Source organism: Chenopodium album, chromosome 11, assembly GCF_948465745.1.
Source record: "Chenopodium album chromosome 11, dcCheAlbu1.1, whole genome shotgun sequence".
Taxonomy (NCBI): Eukaryota; Viridiplantae; Streptophyta; class Magnoliopsida; order Caryophyllales; family Amaranthaceae; genus Chenopodium; species Chenopodium album.
The window spans coordinates 4,881,401-4,899,027 of NC_137844.1; the positions used below are offsets into that span (position 1 = coordinate 4,881,401).

General features: G+C 35.3%; 1 protein-coding gene across 1 annotated transcript; it reads right to left on the reverse strand.

Moving 5' to 3' along the window:
- Positions 1-7,445: 7,445 nt before the first annotated feature.
- On the reverse strand, positions 7,446-16,604 carry LOC145566110 (protein MICRORCHIDIA 6-like). The gene is made up of 23 exons (XM_081625645.1): positions 16,274-16,604; positions 15,970-16,044; positions 15,845-15,879; positions 15,389-15,467; positions 15,197-15,286; positions 15,038-15,113; positions 14,351-14,429; positions 13,966-14,100; positions 12,745-12,843; positions 12,398-12,493; positions 12,188-12,325; positions 11,553-11,651; positions 11,082-11,133; positions 10,885-10,996; positions 10,288-10,508; positions 10,124-10,194; positions 9,657-9,745; positions 9,432-9,474; positions 9,178-9,243; positions 8,887-8,906; positions 8,729-8,786; positions 8,143-8,156; positions 7,446-7,698 (listed from the first exon to the last, which is right to left on the reverse strand). Exons 1-23 carry the CDS (start codon positions 16,602-16,604, stop codon positions 7,446-7,448), a joined length of 2,331 nt encoding a protein of 776 aa, XP_081481771.1.
- Between the last annotated feature and the right edge of the window lie 1,023 nt (positions 16,605-17,627).

The following is a 17,627-nucleotide window of genomic DNA, read 5'->3' on the forward strand; positions in this document are numbered from 1 at the left end:
CTAAGGAAATTAAAAGGTGCCTATGCTAGACTTATTGGGGAAATGGTAAATAAAGAAAATAGAAAAAGAGGTCACATATAATAGTGTTCTTTTTTTGCTCTTTTTAAGTTCGAAAAAAAAGGCAAGGCAATTTGCGGGGTGCTAAATTGCTAGTGAAATACATCCTTGTATGTTCTTTCACATTTGTCACAAAAATTTATACTACTTTCCTTCCTTAATGTTTGTTCCATTTGACCAATTTTTAATGCATATTTTTTTTTACCACAAATATCTTTAATTGTACTCCCTCCATCCCTTATTTACATTCCTGCTTTTCTTTTTAGGTATTTCAAAATTACATTCCTACTTTCCTTTTTTAGTAAGTAAATTTTTACCAAATATCCCAAATTATCCTTATTTTTCTGTTTTGTAATTAACGCTTTCTCTATTTTTTCACTCTTATTAATGCCTTAAAAAAATTAAGAATTCATGTGCATCACTTTAGATGAAAATAATTGGTCCTTTTATTTTTCACCAAAAAATGTTATTGGTCTTTTTTTTTCAAAGAATTGATGACATGTGCATCATTAAATATTATTCAATCTTTGTTTTATTCAAAGACATCAATTAATGTCTTGTAATTCCCATTGTACTTTATTTTATTCCAAGTTCCTTAATTCCCGTGTAATTTTAGAAATATGAATGTGAAAAAGGGGCGAAGGGGGTACTTAGATAAAAATCATAAAAATATAATATTTTAATTTTCAAACTAAATTGAGATGATTATCAAATCACATATGGTCAAATGTTCTCTCTTCAAGTAATTTCAAGTGGGAAAAACGTGAAAGAACAGATCGTAAAGAGTAGTAATTTGTTTAAAAGAGTGAAGATAAAATAATTATATACCATTATATATTTATAATATAAATCCATAATACTACCTCCGTTTTTTATTATGTGCAACAAAGAAATATTTTATATCTCACAAATAATACCCTTTGTTATACATAATAAGAAATGGAGGTAGTAAATAAAATTAATAGAAATTTTTTTTTTTAAAAAAAAAATACACTTATTCATGTTTATGTCCGAACTAAAAACAAAAAAAAGGGATCGAAAAACTTGTAAAAATTCCAAAATGTCACCACACTTGGTGATTTTTTGGTGAAAAAAATGTATGCTCTAATCTCTAAGAGCATTAGCAACTTAGAAAGAGCAAAAAAACACTATTATATGTACTTCTCATACCTTAATATGTGCATTGTGCAAGAATATGACCACTATACTCAACTATATTTTTAGAGCATTCAGATGGAAGTCATTTGCACATCATGTGTATTCAACATGAATAATACTAATTATATTTTCAAATATTTGCAACACTTCATTATATCATCATAATCCTCTTCTATAAACTCTATTTGCACTTGCTTTTAATTGTTTCACTCTCATTAATTTCACTTGCACTATCTTTTATAGAATCACATAAACTATCAAAAGTAATCCCTATTTGTTGAAGTTCATAGTATGAACTTCATTTCTGCATAATTTGTAGAGAATTCTAGAGAGAGAAAGAGAGAAGAAACTTGGAGAAGAAGAAAATAGAAAGTTTTATTATGAGAATTCTGAAATTACAGCAAAGCAAAAAATAGAATATATACAAGAGTTTGTTAGAGTTAGTTATTCTCTAACATAATTTGTTAAGCATGCTGATTGCGTGAGGTTGCATAAGTTGCTGACTTGGCATAAATGCTCTGCTGTAGTGCTCTGTTGTAGTGCTCTGCTATTGACTTAGTATTCCAACACCCCCCTTTAAACTTGGGGTTGGTGATTGAACCAAACCAAGTTTGGATAACAAGAATTGCTGCTGCTGGACAGAAAGTTGCTTTGTTAAAACATCAGCTAGTTGATTTGATGTAGGAACATAACAAAGCTCAATAAACCCATCTAAGACCTTGTCCCTTGTGAAGTGGCAGTCCACTTCTATGTGCTTGGTTCTTTCATGAAATACTGGATTTTTAGCAAGGTGTATAGCTGACTGATTATCATAGTACAAAGTTACAGGCTTGAGATTCTGAACACCAATTTCCTCAAGTAATCTGACCAGCCAACATACCTCACTTGCTGCATGTGAAACAACCCTGTACTCAGCTTCTGAATAGCTCTTGGAAGTTGTACTTTGTTTCTTCGAGTTCCAATAAATAGGAGACCTTCCAAGGAGCATAACATAACCAGTAACAGATTTCCTTGAGAAGGGACATGCAGCCCAATCTGAATCATGATAAGTGTTTTATTTGTCCACTTATCATGGTATTTTTAGCACAATTTTGTTGTCATTTTCCCTTCTTTACCCCCCCTTTCCGACTCCTTTTTGTGTATGATTACAACTTTTGGCTTCCCCGTTCCTTTTTATGTGTGTGTTCGTGTTTGTAGATGCAAGGAGAAATTGGTCATATAGCATGAACATGAAGAACTATATTGGAAGCAAAGCACAAGAGGAGAGGGCGTGCAACCCCTTAGGAGAGGGCGCTCCTACCCCAAGCGCCACAATCTGCCTCTCTTTATTCCCAGCTAGGAGAGGGCGTGCACCATAGTAGGAGCGGGCGCTCCTCCCTGATCTTCCACAAACTGCCTCAAATCGCTGCAGGAGGAGAGGGCGCGCAAGAGACAGGAGAGGGCGCTCCAGCCTGAGGAGCGGGCGCTCCTCTATGTAGGAGCGGGCGCTCCTACATGCAGACCCGACTTTTTGGGCGGATTTTACAATGTTATTTCGGGGTGTATAAATACGACCCTTGGCTTCAGTTTTCTGCATCTTCTTCCTTGGAGAAGATCAACTTCTTCCCTTTAGTCTTCTTAGGCCCTTAACTCTCTAAACTCTTATTAATTAGCTTAGTTTCTCTCAAACTCTATCATTGAAGTAGATTAATTGAAGTTTGTATTCTTCCTTTCAACATTTTCTCAACCTTGAAGCTTCATTAGTAATCTCTTTCCTCTATCCCTTACTCTTTATTTTCTGTTTTTTAATTCCTTGAATTGTAGATTTCTCTCTTAATCTTGGTTAATTGTTGTTGCATGTTCAATCTACTTTGTTCTTACTACTCTCTTCAATTTGTTAGATTAATTTTGGATTTAGATATTGTTGTTTTGATGTTCTTCACCATGTTTAGTGAGTAGTTTCTTAGCTAGGGGTTGGGTGAAGACCCAACCAAGCCATGGGTTAATTGATGTTTGTGTTTGCATGTTCATTTTGGGTTGATGATTGATTGTTAAAGAATTGGTTAATTGCATGTGTAATTGGATGGCCACTTATTGCTCATGTATTCACTTCTATGCTTGCATTGAAAGATGAGGTTTAGTTGTGAGCCATTTCTTGTATGATTATGCTAAATTCCTCTTGATTACGGTACCTCGTTTGGATGATGTAGTAGTCTTAGTTGCGGTAATTAGGAGAGAAATCCCAATTATTTGTGCCTTAGTACTATCTCGAATCGATCGAAAGACGAACCCGAGTTAGTAGTCTACTTCCTATTGTTAAGACTTGGTTGGCCTATCTTGCTAGTTGAGTTTGGTTTAAGAATGCTTAGTGTGGTGGCTTCGAAAGAAGACAATGTTGAGTGCCCTTTCTATCACCCAATTTGTGTACATGCTTGCCTATTGTTTTGATTCATTGGTTTGGTTGGTGTCGATTCCCATTTCCCCCTAGTGTTTGTCTCCATATAGTAGTTATTTAATCAAACCTCCCATTTGTGACCGAACTAGATTACAACCGTTTCATATTCTCGGTGTACTTACCCATTCCCTGTGGATACGATCCTCTACTTACCCTAGACTTGTCTTAGGTTGGTTTAGGTAGAAATATTGTTTGGTTTTAGGGTGATCGTCCAACGACCGATTATCCCTCTACCAAATCACTGTAAGCTTGAAGAATCAGCTCATCAGTAGCCCTTATGAGAATTCCTTGACCAACAGTGCTTGCAATATACCTTAGAGTATGTTGCAAAGCAATCACATGAGGTACCCTAGGAGAGTGCATGAACTGACTCAATGTTTGAACTGCAAAAGCTATATCAGGCCTTGTATTGGTCAAGAAGTTTAGCTTGCCAACTAAACTTCTGTAGAGAGCTGGATTATCATAGATGTCACCCTGATCTGAGTGTAGCTTTACTGTTGAAGCAAAAAGGGCATTAGCAGGCTTTGAGAGATCAAAATCACATTCTTCTAACAACTCTTTAGTGAACTTATTCTGAGACAGGACATAAGCATTGGCACATTTACTAACTTCAATGCCAAGGAAGTAATGAAGCAAACCAAGATCCTTGATACAAAAGACCTTGTGTAAGTGAGATTTCAAGGCAGAAATGAAAGCTTCATTTGAGCCTGTGATGATAATATCATCAACATAAACAACAATAATAGTGATATCAGAATCAGTCTTCCTTAAGAAGAGGGAGTAATCATTTTTTGATTGATAAAACCCCTGAAACTTGAGCTCTTCAACCAATCTTGCAAACCATTGTCTTGAAGCTTGCTTCAGACCATATAATGATTTCTCGAGTTTGCAAACAGAACCTTTAGGAGCGGAAATTCCCTCCGGAACCTTCATATAAACTTCTTCATTCAGAGAGCCATGGAGAAAAGCATTGTTAATGTCAAGTTGGAATAAATTCCAATTGTTCCTTGCTGCAACAGAAATTAAGCATCTAATGGTTGACATTTTAACAACTAGAGAGAAAGTCTCCTCATAATCAACACCATACTTCTGAGTGAAACCCTTAGCAACCAATCTAGCTTTGTATCTTTCAATACTGCCATCTGCATTTTTCTTAATCCTGTATACCCATTTACAACCAATAGCCTTCTTTCCTTTGGGAAGTTGAACAATATCCCAAGTGTTGTTCTGTTCTAGGGCAGTGAGCTCTTTCTGCATAGCTGAGATCTAATTAGAATCAAGAGCAGCCTCTGAATAAGTAGTAGGTTCAATGAGGGACTAAGATGTCTATATAGCATCTTGCTGATGTTGAGGAAGAGAGTCAAATGAGACCAAATTACACCAAGAATCAGTGCTAACATAACAGTGATAATCTGAAAAATGAGAAGGAGGTTTGGTAGGTCTAGTAGAGTGCCTTATAGGTTGAACAACTTGATCAATAACAGGTTGGTTTGGAACTGAAATAACAGGTTCAATGTGAACTTCAGAAACTTCTGCTGTAGAATAATCAGTAGAAGATGAAGAATTAGAAGAATCAGAAGAAGAAGAATGAGATTGATCTTGTGTTTGAGTAAAAAATTCTGGAATATCTTAAGGGTGAAAAGGAATTGGAGTGATAACAGGGAGAAAAAATTTATTTGCATAAGCTGATGCAGGAGAAGATGAGAAATGGAAGGGAAAATGTTTTTCATAAAAAACAACATCTCTTGAGATTAGAATTTTATTTGTGGCTAAATTCAAAACCCTGTAAGCTTTTTGATTAGGAGGATACCCTAGAAAAATGCAAGGAACAGCTCTTGGATCAAATTTTGATCTGTGAGTTTTTGAAGTAGAAACATAGCAAAGGCAGCCAAACACCTTAAGGTGAGTAAGATCAGGAGTAGAACCATAAAGTTTTTCATATGGTGTTAGATTATTGATTGATCTTAAGGGCATTCTATTGATCAAGTAGGCTGCTGCTAGTATACAATCTCCCCAAAATCTTGCTGGCACCTTAGATTGAATGAAGAGAGCTCTTCCAGTCTCAAGAAGATGCTTATGTTTTCTCTCCACAACACCATTCTGTTGTGGAGTATCACTGCAAGATTTTTGATTCAGAATACCATGCTGAATGAACAACTTCTTCATATCACCTTCAGTAAGATCTAGAGCATTGTCTGATCTAACAGACATAACTTTTGAAGAAAACTGAGTACTCACAAAAGATAGAAACTGAGTCATGACATAAATTGAATCAGTTTTATTCTTTAAAAGATGAATCCAAGTCATCCTGGTATAATCATCAACAATTGTCAGGAACTGATTACAGCCACTATGAGTCACATGACTATATGGTCCCCATACATCTAAATGAAGAAGTTCAAAAGGTCTAGTAGTCTTAATGCTACTAACTGGAAAAGAAAATCCGGTTTGCTTAGCTAAAGGACATACTTGACATAAACTCTCAGCTAAACAACCTTATACATCTGTCCCTTTTACAGATTTTATTTTATCAAAAGAAATGTGACCTAAACAAAGATGCCAAAGTTTAGCTTCTTCAATTGCAGCACAACAAAAACCAGTGAGGTTTACTGCATTATTACTGGAGCTCAAAAGGTCTTCAGTGAGACTGTATAAACCTCTGTCCATTTTACCAAGCACAATTGGCTTGGTCAAGGAAGGGCCCTGAATTAGACATGTATCATCAGTAAATGATACAGAACAAGAAGTGTCTTTACACAATTTGGACACAGAAATCAAATTGAAGTGAAATCCTGGCACATGCAAAACATTCTGTAAAATTATTCCAGGATTTATAACAACTGTTCTAATATTTTCAACCTTCAATTTCTTTCCATCTGGTATTGTAATAAAATGATCTGTTTGTTCCATTTTAGTGTGTGACTTGAACAAGGTAATATCAGCACACATGTGATCAGATGCTCCACTATCAAGAATCCATTTAGAAGATAAAGAAGAAGCTAGGCAAAATGTACCTGCTAGCTGAGAAGTTGCTGCTAAACCAAGGGAACTTGAACCTCCAGTGAGTTCACCTTGTTCAGCAGCTTGTTGCCTCTCAAGATATTGCATCACCTGCTTGTGTTGCTCCTTGGTAATTGCCATGTTCACCATATCACCAGAGTCAGAATCAATGCTAACATCATCCATCTGAACAAAATCTGCAACTCTCTTGCCTCTGGCTTTCTGATCAGAAGGATAACTATGGATCTTAAAACACTTATCTCTAGTTGATACTGAACTGTCTAGCAGAGAAGGCAGCATTATCAAGATTGTTGTATTGATTCTTGATATTGCTCAACTTAACATGAGTCTCTTCTTGTAAAAGCAATCCATAAGCCTTTGAGACTGTTGGCAAAGGATTCATCATCAGAATTATGCTCTTTGTATGAGCATATTTGTTTGTAACCTTCATTAGAAAATGAATCAACCTCTGATTCTGTTGAGACTTGAAAAGTTTCTGAGTCAATGTACAAATGCATCCTGTACAAATACAAGCAGGTAGGGGATCCAAGCCATCCAACTGATCCCATAACATTTTAATTCTAGTAAAAAATTCAGCAATTCCTTCAGTCCCAAATTGAGAAATGTCAGCTAACTGTTGTTGAACAGAAAATAGCTAAGGTCCTGATGACTGACTAAAACGTTCTTCAAGGTCTAGCCATATTTGTCTAGCAGTCTTCAAATATAAAACACTTCGAGCAATAGAAGCATCAAGAGAGTTCAAGATCCAGGAAATTACCAAATCATTGCATCTATTCTAGATTCTGAAATTCTGAGCATTAGAAGCTGGTTGATTAAGGCTTCCATCAACAAAACAAAGATTGTTTCTAGCTGATAATGCAATCGTCATTGATCGTCTCCAATCATTGAAGCTCGATCCATCAAACACAATCGTTACTAATTTGATAGCAGTGAGATCAGAATTGCTAAGATAGTAAACAGAATTCGGATTCAATGAAGGATCATTGTTTTCTAAATGAGAATTTGAAGCCATTGAAGCAACAATCGATCTAGAAAAAGTACAAAATTATGAAAAATACCGAAGAAACTCGTAAAATCAATTGAATTCAAGATTAAAATCAGAGAAATTCAAGCGGAAATTGAGCTGAAACCGATAATTCGCTCTGATACCATGTTGAAGTTCATAGTATGAACTTCATTTCTGCCTAATTTGCAGAGAATTCTAGAGAGAGAAAGAGAGAGGAAACTTGGAGAAGAAGAGAAGAGAAAGTTTTATTATGAGAATTCTGAAATTACAACAAAGCAAAAAATAGAATATATACAAGAGTTTGTTAGAGTTAGTTATTCTCTAACAGAATTTGTTAAGCATGCTGATTGCGTGAGGTTGCATAAGTTGCTGACTTGGCATAAATGCTGTGCTCTGCTGCTGACTTAGTATTCCAACACCATTAACTTTTTTTGCTCATTAGTATATTCATTTAATTTCTATATACAATTCATAATCTTCCTAACACAAATACAAGTGTTGCAAGTATTTAAGAACGAAAAATATTCTTCAACTCTATATACTTTCTTGTTATAAATCATATGAGTTCCAAGACCTCATGGTTATCTATATATATTAATCAAAACACAATTTAGTCATTTCATATTATTAGTAAATTTGGCTTACAAGTTAAAAACAACATTTATTTTTACATGAGAGAGTATATACAATTTGTTGCATCCATCCAAATTTAGTTGTCACATTACTAATTCAACTTGTGCCGTAAAGGTGTAAACCAATCCATTCCAAACATATGGGTTGGAGTCTAATTTCTTTCCATGTTTTCCACGTCAGACAAAGCTACATAATTGTTCCATTATCTCCTGCTAATACTGACCAATTGTTGCATTTTCCCTACCAGCTATACCACCAACCAAATTACAATAAATCTATATGTTTAAAGTTTTTTTTTTTTTTTTTTTTTCTAAATAACTCAATAAGCACAATATAGAGATTTTCCTAGTTCATATGAAAAGCCAAATTAACCAAAAGTGCAAAACCTTAAGCTCCTAACAGAGAAAAAAAGGCCTTACACCAGTCACAAAAATGACTACCCAGTCAGAAAAATGGGAAACCAGACCACACTGTACGCTGTGAACAGCACGTATAACTATATAAGTAATATAATTACTCTGAAAGTCTGAAGTGTACTTCAAAAAATGCCTAGCTCCAGCAACATGCATAAGCTAACCAGCATCGTTCGGATGTTACCTGCAAAGGGAATTTAAAACCTTTGTAAGCATAGATGAGCATGTTTAAATAGTGACAGTATCGAAGATAAAAAAGGGGTCAAAAATTTACTTGTTTTGCTATTACCTGTGATGGGAAACTCTTCACATAAGTATATATTTTAGGGTGATATTCTCTGTATTCTTATGTATTGGATTAAGATAAAAGACAGATTAGTCTTAGCGATTCAAAAACAAAATAAAAGCACTGAATGAGTACATACTTTCTGCTAGAGAGTAGTTCTAAGCTTTGCCAGTTCGCTCAGCATCCTGCCATATCTGCTTTTTTCTTCTTCAAGCTCCTTTTTAAGCAGTGAAACCTGCATGAAATAAGTAAATATTGTAACAATAATGGTTTTATCAAAAATAGTTTGCAAATACAGACGATGTTCATGTTCACTAAAGTTGTGCTGTTTTGGTAAACCCATGCACATAGGAGACGATACTAAAGCTACCTTAATAATTCCATCTATTTCTGTGCAATATATTTTCAGTTAACAACTTATACCTTCTGAATAAGCTCTTTCTCTCTATTCGCAAAATCTAAGCATCTGAAATGTAAATCAAACGAATCAAAAGATAAAATAGGGAATGACAACAGATTTAAGACTTCTAAAAGTGTGAAGAAGACTAGAAGAAACTCTCATTCCTCTGAATGATGTAAACTGCACCATCATATGTCTCCATGGGTTTTTTTTTTTTTTTTTTTTTGTTTGACTTCTAAACAACTTACTTTGACAGAAGTTCCATATTCTCCTGTATCATCAACACCGCTTCCTGTTTTCTCTGCTCATTTGCTCCAGAAGTGCGAAGCTGCACCTCCTGCAAGAAAGGTGAGTTGGTCAGAAACACGAATAACCACACAGCATCAAAGTTAGCTACCCCCAGTTTCCTTGTATTTTTTTTCTTCCCATTTGTTTAAAGGTGCCATATTATCAAACAGAGGACGAACACCTACTGACAAGATTAATCGCTGTAAACAATCAAACGCGGAAAAACACAAGAGAACATGATATGAGAGTGGTTAGTGAGATTTCAGAAGGAAAAGTGCATCCAGCATTTTCTTCTACATACTACAATTGTTACAGGTTCAGTAAAGATGATCACATAATTGAAAGATAAAGCACAAAGCCTTAAATTCTAGCAAGGCTACTGCGAGAGTAACTAATTAAATGAGTTTTGGCCATAATCTTACATAACCTGGACATTGTTGAAGTTAATCTGTGTACTTGTAAGAGCAGACGAGAGGGGATTTTTTGTCCCTGTAGAATCTGCGAGGCATAAACATGGGGAAAATGATGTATGTAGTACTAATCATGTTGGCATTGAAAACAAATCTGATCCAGCTGTCAAAAAGTATTTACCTCGGTGTTGGCCTTTTCTTTGAGATACAGATCCAACAAGTAAACCAAGAACAAGATCATCATCATTGGCTGAATTGCCTGAATCTGACATTGTACTATTATCCAATACTACAGGTTCGAACCTAGCACTTCTGGGAAGATCATATGGCGTTTGCAGTGATGACAAAGGGGGTTTCTTACTGCGATTGACATGATATCCTATAAGTCCACAGTGATTATCCCTACAAATTATTCAACAACATGCATCAATAAGCAACTATTTGTCAACAGCTGCGCTATATAAGCAGACATAAGACATAGAGGCCTTAGATTTATAATGTCACACACCCGGCCTGGGCGATGATCCCTTGTATGATCATAGAGTGATCCTACCTTTATTAATATTTGAAGCTATAAATCCCAGATGAATAGCAGAATAACAAAAATTCAAGGGCAATTTCTGAAGCAAGATCAAAGAAACCCACACTAAAAGTCTGGAGACAAAAGTCTATGGGAAAATGCACAAGTACAAATAGTAAAAAGAAAGGAAACATAAGATATTATGCAATGCCACCGATATCATTACCACATAAACGGGATAAACAACAAAATACCCACCAGTATTCCCATGCCATGCTCTTCAACCGTGTTTCAAGCCTTTGGAAGAGGGAAGTCCTTTCAAAGTCTTGTTTGTTATGAATAGGCTCAGCAAAGTTTGCTTCCAAGACCCCTAAAGAACATTTTAACAATCAAAATCCCATGCATTAAACATTACATATTACCATTTCACTAAGTATGTGCTCCAGAGAAAGTACCAACAACACCTCTTCCTCTATTCTTGTTATAAGGGGCAACCTCCCAAAATGGCTGCAAAGAAGAAAAACAAATTAGATATGCATGTTATCATCAACTGACCAAAAACAAAAACAAAAAAAAAAAGAAAAAAAAGAGAAAGAAAAGACAAAAAAAAAGAGGGAAACACTTCTCTTTAACATAAACTTTCTTGTCAGTAGGGAGCACAATTCAATTTCGAGACAGGAAAACATTTCATTCACAGTAATTATAAAGGTAAGTTCTTCAGAACTAAAAGTTCATGAAGCATATGAATGCTTCACAAGGAATGGGTAAGCTATCTTCTAGGGATCAAGAACATTTCACAGAAAGGGACCCCTGACCGTACTTGCCACATCTTGAAACATGGTTGCAAATGCTCTTGCACATGACATTGGTGCATACACAAGAAGCCAAAAAAAAAAAACACTTCTTAAAGGCGGTTTACTACTTACCAGTATAAGGCAGTTCTTATGGTAGACATTGAAACCATGTATATTGACATTATGAGCTTCCTTCAGAAAGCCTATTGTTGTTAAAATATCGCCCTGTCCCTGTGAATTTCAGTCAGAATCATATTCAACTGTATTATTATCATGTGGTCATTGAGGTTTGCAACTGATAATGATAACAGTGTTGGAAGCTCAGAAAATGAAAACAAAAAACAGTTCAACAGGAGGGACTTAAATACATATGTTTCTTTATACTACTTCAGGCATCATATTGAATATAGCCCATGATGTGACATGCTGCACATGCATGACCACTAGTATAGGTAGTTGCTTCTGGGAAGAGAAGCCCCACGACAACAGCTTTCCAAATGGGACATCTCAAAAACCGGTGTCAGGAAGAAAGTTAAGAGCAATTTATTTCTACATGTTCACCAACGCCAACATTACCCCAATGCCTAAGCTTTTACATAAAATCATCAGCATCAACCAAAGAAGCCATCAAATAACGCAGGAAATTTAAATGCAAGAAGTAACAAAAATCAATATGATAGAAGAAAATTTACTCCAATATCAGCTAGAAGTAAGAGAGCATGCTTACATATCAAGAATAATTGAAATAGAAAAGCAAATGAGTTTACCTCCCTAGAATGAGGTCTGTACACGATGAATTCTGGGAATTCAAGATCGCGTGCTATACTATGATGCTCAACAACTTTTCCGCGCAATATCATACAAAAATTTTGGGGGAGCTGCAAATACAATATGGACATGTATACCTGCAAAGAAGACTTTCAGTTGTAAGCATAATTTCTTCTGACTCATAAAATCCATATTATATTCAGACTGACCCGGAGAGAATAATGGTATTGGTTGGCAATGTGCTCTTCTGTTAGCAACGTTTTTGCATTTTTCCGAGCATTGTTTGAACCTTTCAGGCGGATATCCTATGATAAAAACAGTCAATTCATAATCCTCAAAAAATGATGCCCCCTCCACTTAAAATTGCTTGTTGGTAATGCTTTTCTTTCCTTAACTTCTGATGCAAATTACGTATAATTTAGCCATAGGCCACACCAAATGCAATATAAAATCAAATCTTTGATCTTATGCATTAACCATAAATGACATGTGTTTAGAAATGGAGTGAGCAGAATAGTCCTAATCAAGAAATAAAAGAAGGGAATAAAGAGTAAACCTCAGGGTCACTATTGAAATCCAATTCCAACTTCCCGTCATCAGCAAACCACAAATTATAGATGATAACTTTGGTACCATGAGATCCAATGTCATCAAACTGCCATCAACTCAATAACAAATGAAGTTTATAAGAGAGGCAGAGAACTAGATTGCTTGAGCAAGCTAAGTAAGAACATCCAACAATAGAAACAGCATTCTTGGTCTCTAAAAACAGAAAAAAAGGAAGATAGAAAAAGCATTTCAATCTCTTCCATCCCCTGTAATGTGATTAACCAAAAGATGTGCATAAGCTTGCAGAAAAAAGCATTCTTGGTCCTCAAACATAAAATCCATGGTTATACTTAAAGTGGCTATCACGTAGTGGGTAAATTTTATGCTGCTGGTGTGACATGGTTCCATTTGACGTGGAGACGACATATGCAGTTCATTCATTATTCATTTAGGCCCTTAGATGTCATCCACGAGAAATAATTGTTAGCAAAGAAAGCCATTGAGTTTCATCCAACTATTAAGGGATTGAATACAAGATTGAAGACCAATTATAAAATGACAATAACAAACTCGATTAAACATGGGTAAATTCCCCCAACCATATTATGAATTAACCACATTAGTATACCCCATCCACAATGTTACTCTCAGTTGTGTATAGCTCTTTTGAAGCACTGTTATGTAACAGTGCTAGCATATTGCATGTACTCTCTCATACCAATGACCATATCAACCCCTATATATAGGAGTTACCTTCAAAACACTAAGAAGTATATCAATGGAATAGAAAATTAGCATAATTTGCCTTAATCCTTCCAACTGAGATAACCTAGCACAATTACAGTCTTTTACTTTCCTATCTTGTAATATTTTTAAAAGCCAGCAAAAAATCTTAACAAACATTATAACTGACATATCTGACCAAAATATTAGATTTGCACCTAGCATTGAATATATATGGACAAAGTGACAAACAGAGCCTGATAAACACACAGCCTGTAGGCTGTACAAAATTTTTAACTAAAAGAAGGCCAACAACATAAATTTATTTCAATTCCTTTTAAAAAGCACAAGAAAGAGTTCTTCTTGAGTTCATCTAATTGGAAATACGCAATTCATGTGTTTCTCTTCCCTTATATTACCTTCCCTCCTTACCCTTGAACCACTTTTTAGAAACCAAACAAGCTACAAAAACAAAGAAGGCATTACAGAATATGTATGAGCATACTTGCTTCAGAAGCTCTGCTTCAGTTGAATATGGAGACCACTGCAAAATGATTGAGATATTTGATTGAAAATTCTCTCCACCATCACGATACAGAGGTTTCCACGCTGCAGTTGACAAAGTGTACTCATAATCAATCTGCAGAAATGACGTCCAATGGCATTATTAGAGTAGCTATTAGAAAGAGCATAGCAATGTACACCATAACATATGCTCAATGTCAAAAAATTATGGACAATAATTACACTGTAATTCAGATATCTAGACGAGCTAGAATAGCATATAATGATATTAGTTCAGATGGTGGTTTTGACAAAGGTATTTTCACCAGGAGGATTCAGTAAAATCACATCATTCAGCAAGTATAACCAAGAAGACATATATTTACCATAGGTACTACTATTCTGCCCATCCCTGTGCAAGACAATAGTGTATATGAAAGCAGACCAACGCTTTGGGTTAATATCCTGAATGAAAAACAAATATCAAGAATAAGCAACCTTTGAATAAGCAATTGCACCCATAATGAATACCATAAATCCATAATATACTATAAAGAACCCGGTAAATCTAGGGATGGGGAAATAGATTCAAAGTATTGGACATAACGCAGAGCATGGAGATAGAATCCAAAAGTAAAGAAGCACATATATAACCAAAAGAGAAGGATTGAAAAGAAAGTTATTATGAACGACATACAAATATTCGTGTTATTCTTAACAGCACTAAGTAAAACCAAAACTTAAGCAACTTAATTTATTTAAAAAAAAAAATAGACTATGTAGCTGTTTTCTTCAAACTCAAAGGTTCATCAATGGTAAATTTGTAGTGCTACATTACAGTGGCTGAAGCAGATGTCTCTCTATTCTTACTTAATGTGAAGTAGCAAGCCGGGTCAAAGCATGGATCTGATCCTCCTAAATCCAACCTTAAGTGGGAACCTCATTTACTAGGTTATACTTGGATTCAATTGCATGGGTAAGGTACAAAACAGGTAGTTAGTTGATATAAAACTTATACAAAACAGATTGCAAAGCAAGTCTTAGCTATAAAGATTTAATATTCAATAACAGACCCACTGCCCACTTTTCGACTGAAGACTATAGCATCTGCTCCAAGTCTCATGGTGCTGGTCTTGAACCCATTTCCATCTGAAAGCCATATAACTAATTCAGTAAACAGGAAGAGATTAAAATATTATAGAGCTTGATAATTAAAATTGAGTTTAGCATACATTGCCCAATGGTATTTTTGGACATCTTGTCTGAGAATCCAAAACTCATACATCGCCGAATTGCTTTTGGGTCCATACCACTTCCATCGTCTACAAGTATCAAGCTCAGAGGCATAAATATTCTCTTTCAGTAAATACTGTATAGTATGAAGCGTGAGAGGGCGAGGGGGGAAAGCTGGGAAACCAACTTACCTTGGATGAGCAATGCTGGACTCCCATCTTTTGGATCAGAGATTTTATCTACCATTACAAAAGTGGCTCCATTTTGTATCTATTTGATTGAGCAAAGACCATGATATATCTCATGTCAAATATTTGAGCAAACAAACAATATGAGAATATAAAATTAGAGTTCCATAGCTGACTTATATTCACACTATAATGATTTCACAGAAAGTACAAACAAATGTCAAAAGCAGTTAAGTCCTACCACCATATATACAGGCACAGTCAGACTTCATACAAATGTTTGCCCAAATAACTACAAAGTCTACAATGTTCCTTTAATAATAGTGCTTCACATTAATTCCTTAGCACTTCAGTGTTCAAAAACTTCCTAATAGCTCATGAAATTTTACTTAAAACAGCAATGAGAACGAAATGCTAATATATCAGCAGTAGTGGCACTAAAATTGTCAGTTGAATAACCTCATCAATTGCATTGTCAAGAAGCTCCGCCACAGCTGCATGAAAAAATCCATAGCAGTAAGAGATAACAAAACAAATACTAGGCAACCTGTAAAACAAGGGGTAAAAAACCAAGCAGACATCACCTCCAAAAGCCCACTTGTGAGAAGTGGCATTAGAATGAAGGAACTTGGGGTGAACATGCATATGGGTCTTGGTGTCTGCAAAAAAAAAAGATTAAAAAAAAAAAAATTTATACAATGCAAAGCAAAACTCATTAGACCTCATTGAATGTAGATACTGGTGAAAGCATAAAACAAATGACATAGCCGATATCCACTGTTATGGCACACACCCAACCTCTCCAATCAGAGATATATTAAGATATACAGTTCAATTTACAAAATTCTTAAGGCCTTAGCTTCAAGTATATAACTACAGATGACTAACTTGGAACCAAAGATGCTGAGGACTGTGAGGAGACACTGTCATAGCTTCCAGCTTTCCAGAATTGTCGACAGAGTGGTGCAGGACGCTGGAGTGATTCTAATACATGTGTTTCCTCAACTGGAGACTGCATTTGCTCAGGTAAGCAGGTGTTCCTTTGATCAGTAGTTATAGCATTACGGCTATTGTATTCAGATTTAAGAGCTGCTATATGCTGGAATTCCATCCCTGGAGGGGCTAAACTGGATATGAGGGCATATGCTTCCTGATGAACTAAAGAACCAAATAACTCCTGACTAGATTCGACACGGTTGTTCTCAGAATCTACCCACATTTTTGTTTCTGCACATGTTAACAGGTTTTCTGATGTTAAATTCAAATCTAGGATAGAAGCCACACAACAATTGTAACAATCACTTATAATAAGATTAGAGAGATACTAATCATCAAAACTATAAACCATCAAAAACCTGCTATAAGCACATAAATAAGCTTTAGAATCATTGTTCCACTTTCAGCATGAATACCTCCTTGGAAAAAAATCTTGTATGAGCCGATCTCATATTCTCATGATATGAGGGTGACTTGTTACTTTTTTGGGGTTAGTTTTATTTTTATAAAACTAACTTCTCACAATAAATTAGTGTGACATGATCTCACTTAAGAATTGCTCGATTTTTCTAAATTTATTGCATCATAAGGAGTATTCTAGAACATAACCCAGAAGAAGCTGAAAGCTTAATCAACATATTTTGTATGTGGCTTCTTGCATAGATTACTTACAACAATTTTCTAAGGCAAACTCAAAATTTATTTAAGTAAATTTCGTTAAATTCTTGATAATAGAATCAATTTGTGGGAAAACATTTGGGATAGTTCACTATCCATTTTTCCACTCATCCAAGTATAAACATACACCGAGCACACGAACTTGAGAATGTTTGAGGGTGTAATTTTATTTTTTTAGTGTTTAGATAGCCATAATGGCGGGTGGTGAGAATCGATCCCAAGATCTCTTGGAACCGGGAGGGGAGCTCTAACCACTTGAGCTATCCCTCACTCTCCGAGGGTGTAATTTTATACTCGAGTGTAAAATGGACAACATGCCATCTTTCCTAAACTTAAAAGTACAATACATACAATCAACTTAGATCAAATGAGCATTTTACTGAGGATTAAAAGTGAGAAACACTAATTTTTTTTATCTTAACAAACAAATATCTACGATTCTTCGAAATAAAAATCTGTAGCAAAAATTAAACTCATGGGTTTCTAGTATTTACAATACACCACAAAAATGAAAAATTATAATCGGATGTCTCAATATATTTCTATAGCGTTTTTCTGGGTAAAATAG

Excerpts from the sequence above, each read along its gene's own strand:
- LOC145566110 (XM_081625645.1), bottom strand. The coding sequence starts at position 16,604 with ATGTGGGTAGATTCTGAGAACAACCGTGTCGAATCTAGTCAGGAGTTA. Across the intron at positions 9,746-10,123 it reads TTAACTTCAACAATGTCCAG|GAGGTGCAGCTTCGCACTTC; the intron begins GTTATGTAAGAT and ends CCTTTCTTGCAG. Across the intron at positions 8,907-9,177 it reads GCAGGATGCTGAGCGAACTG|GTAACATCCGAACGATGCTG; the intron begins GCAAAGCTTAGA and ends TTCCCTTTGCAG.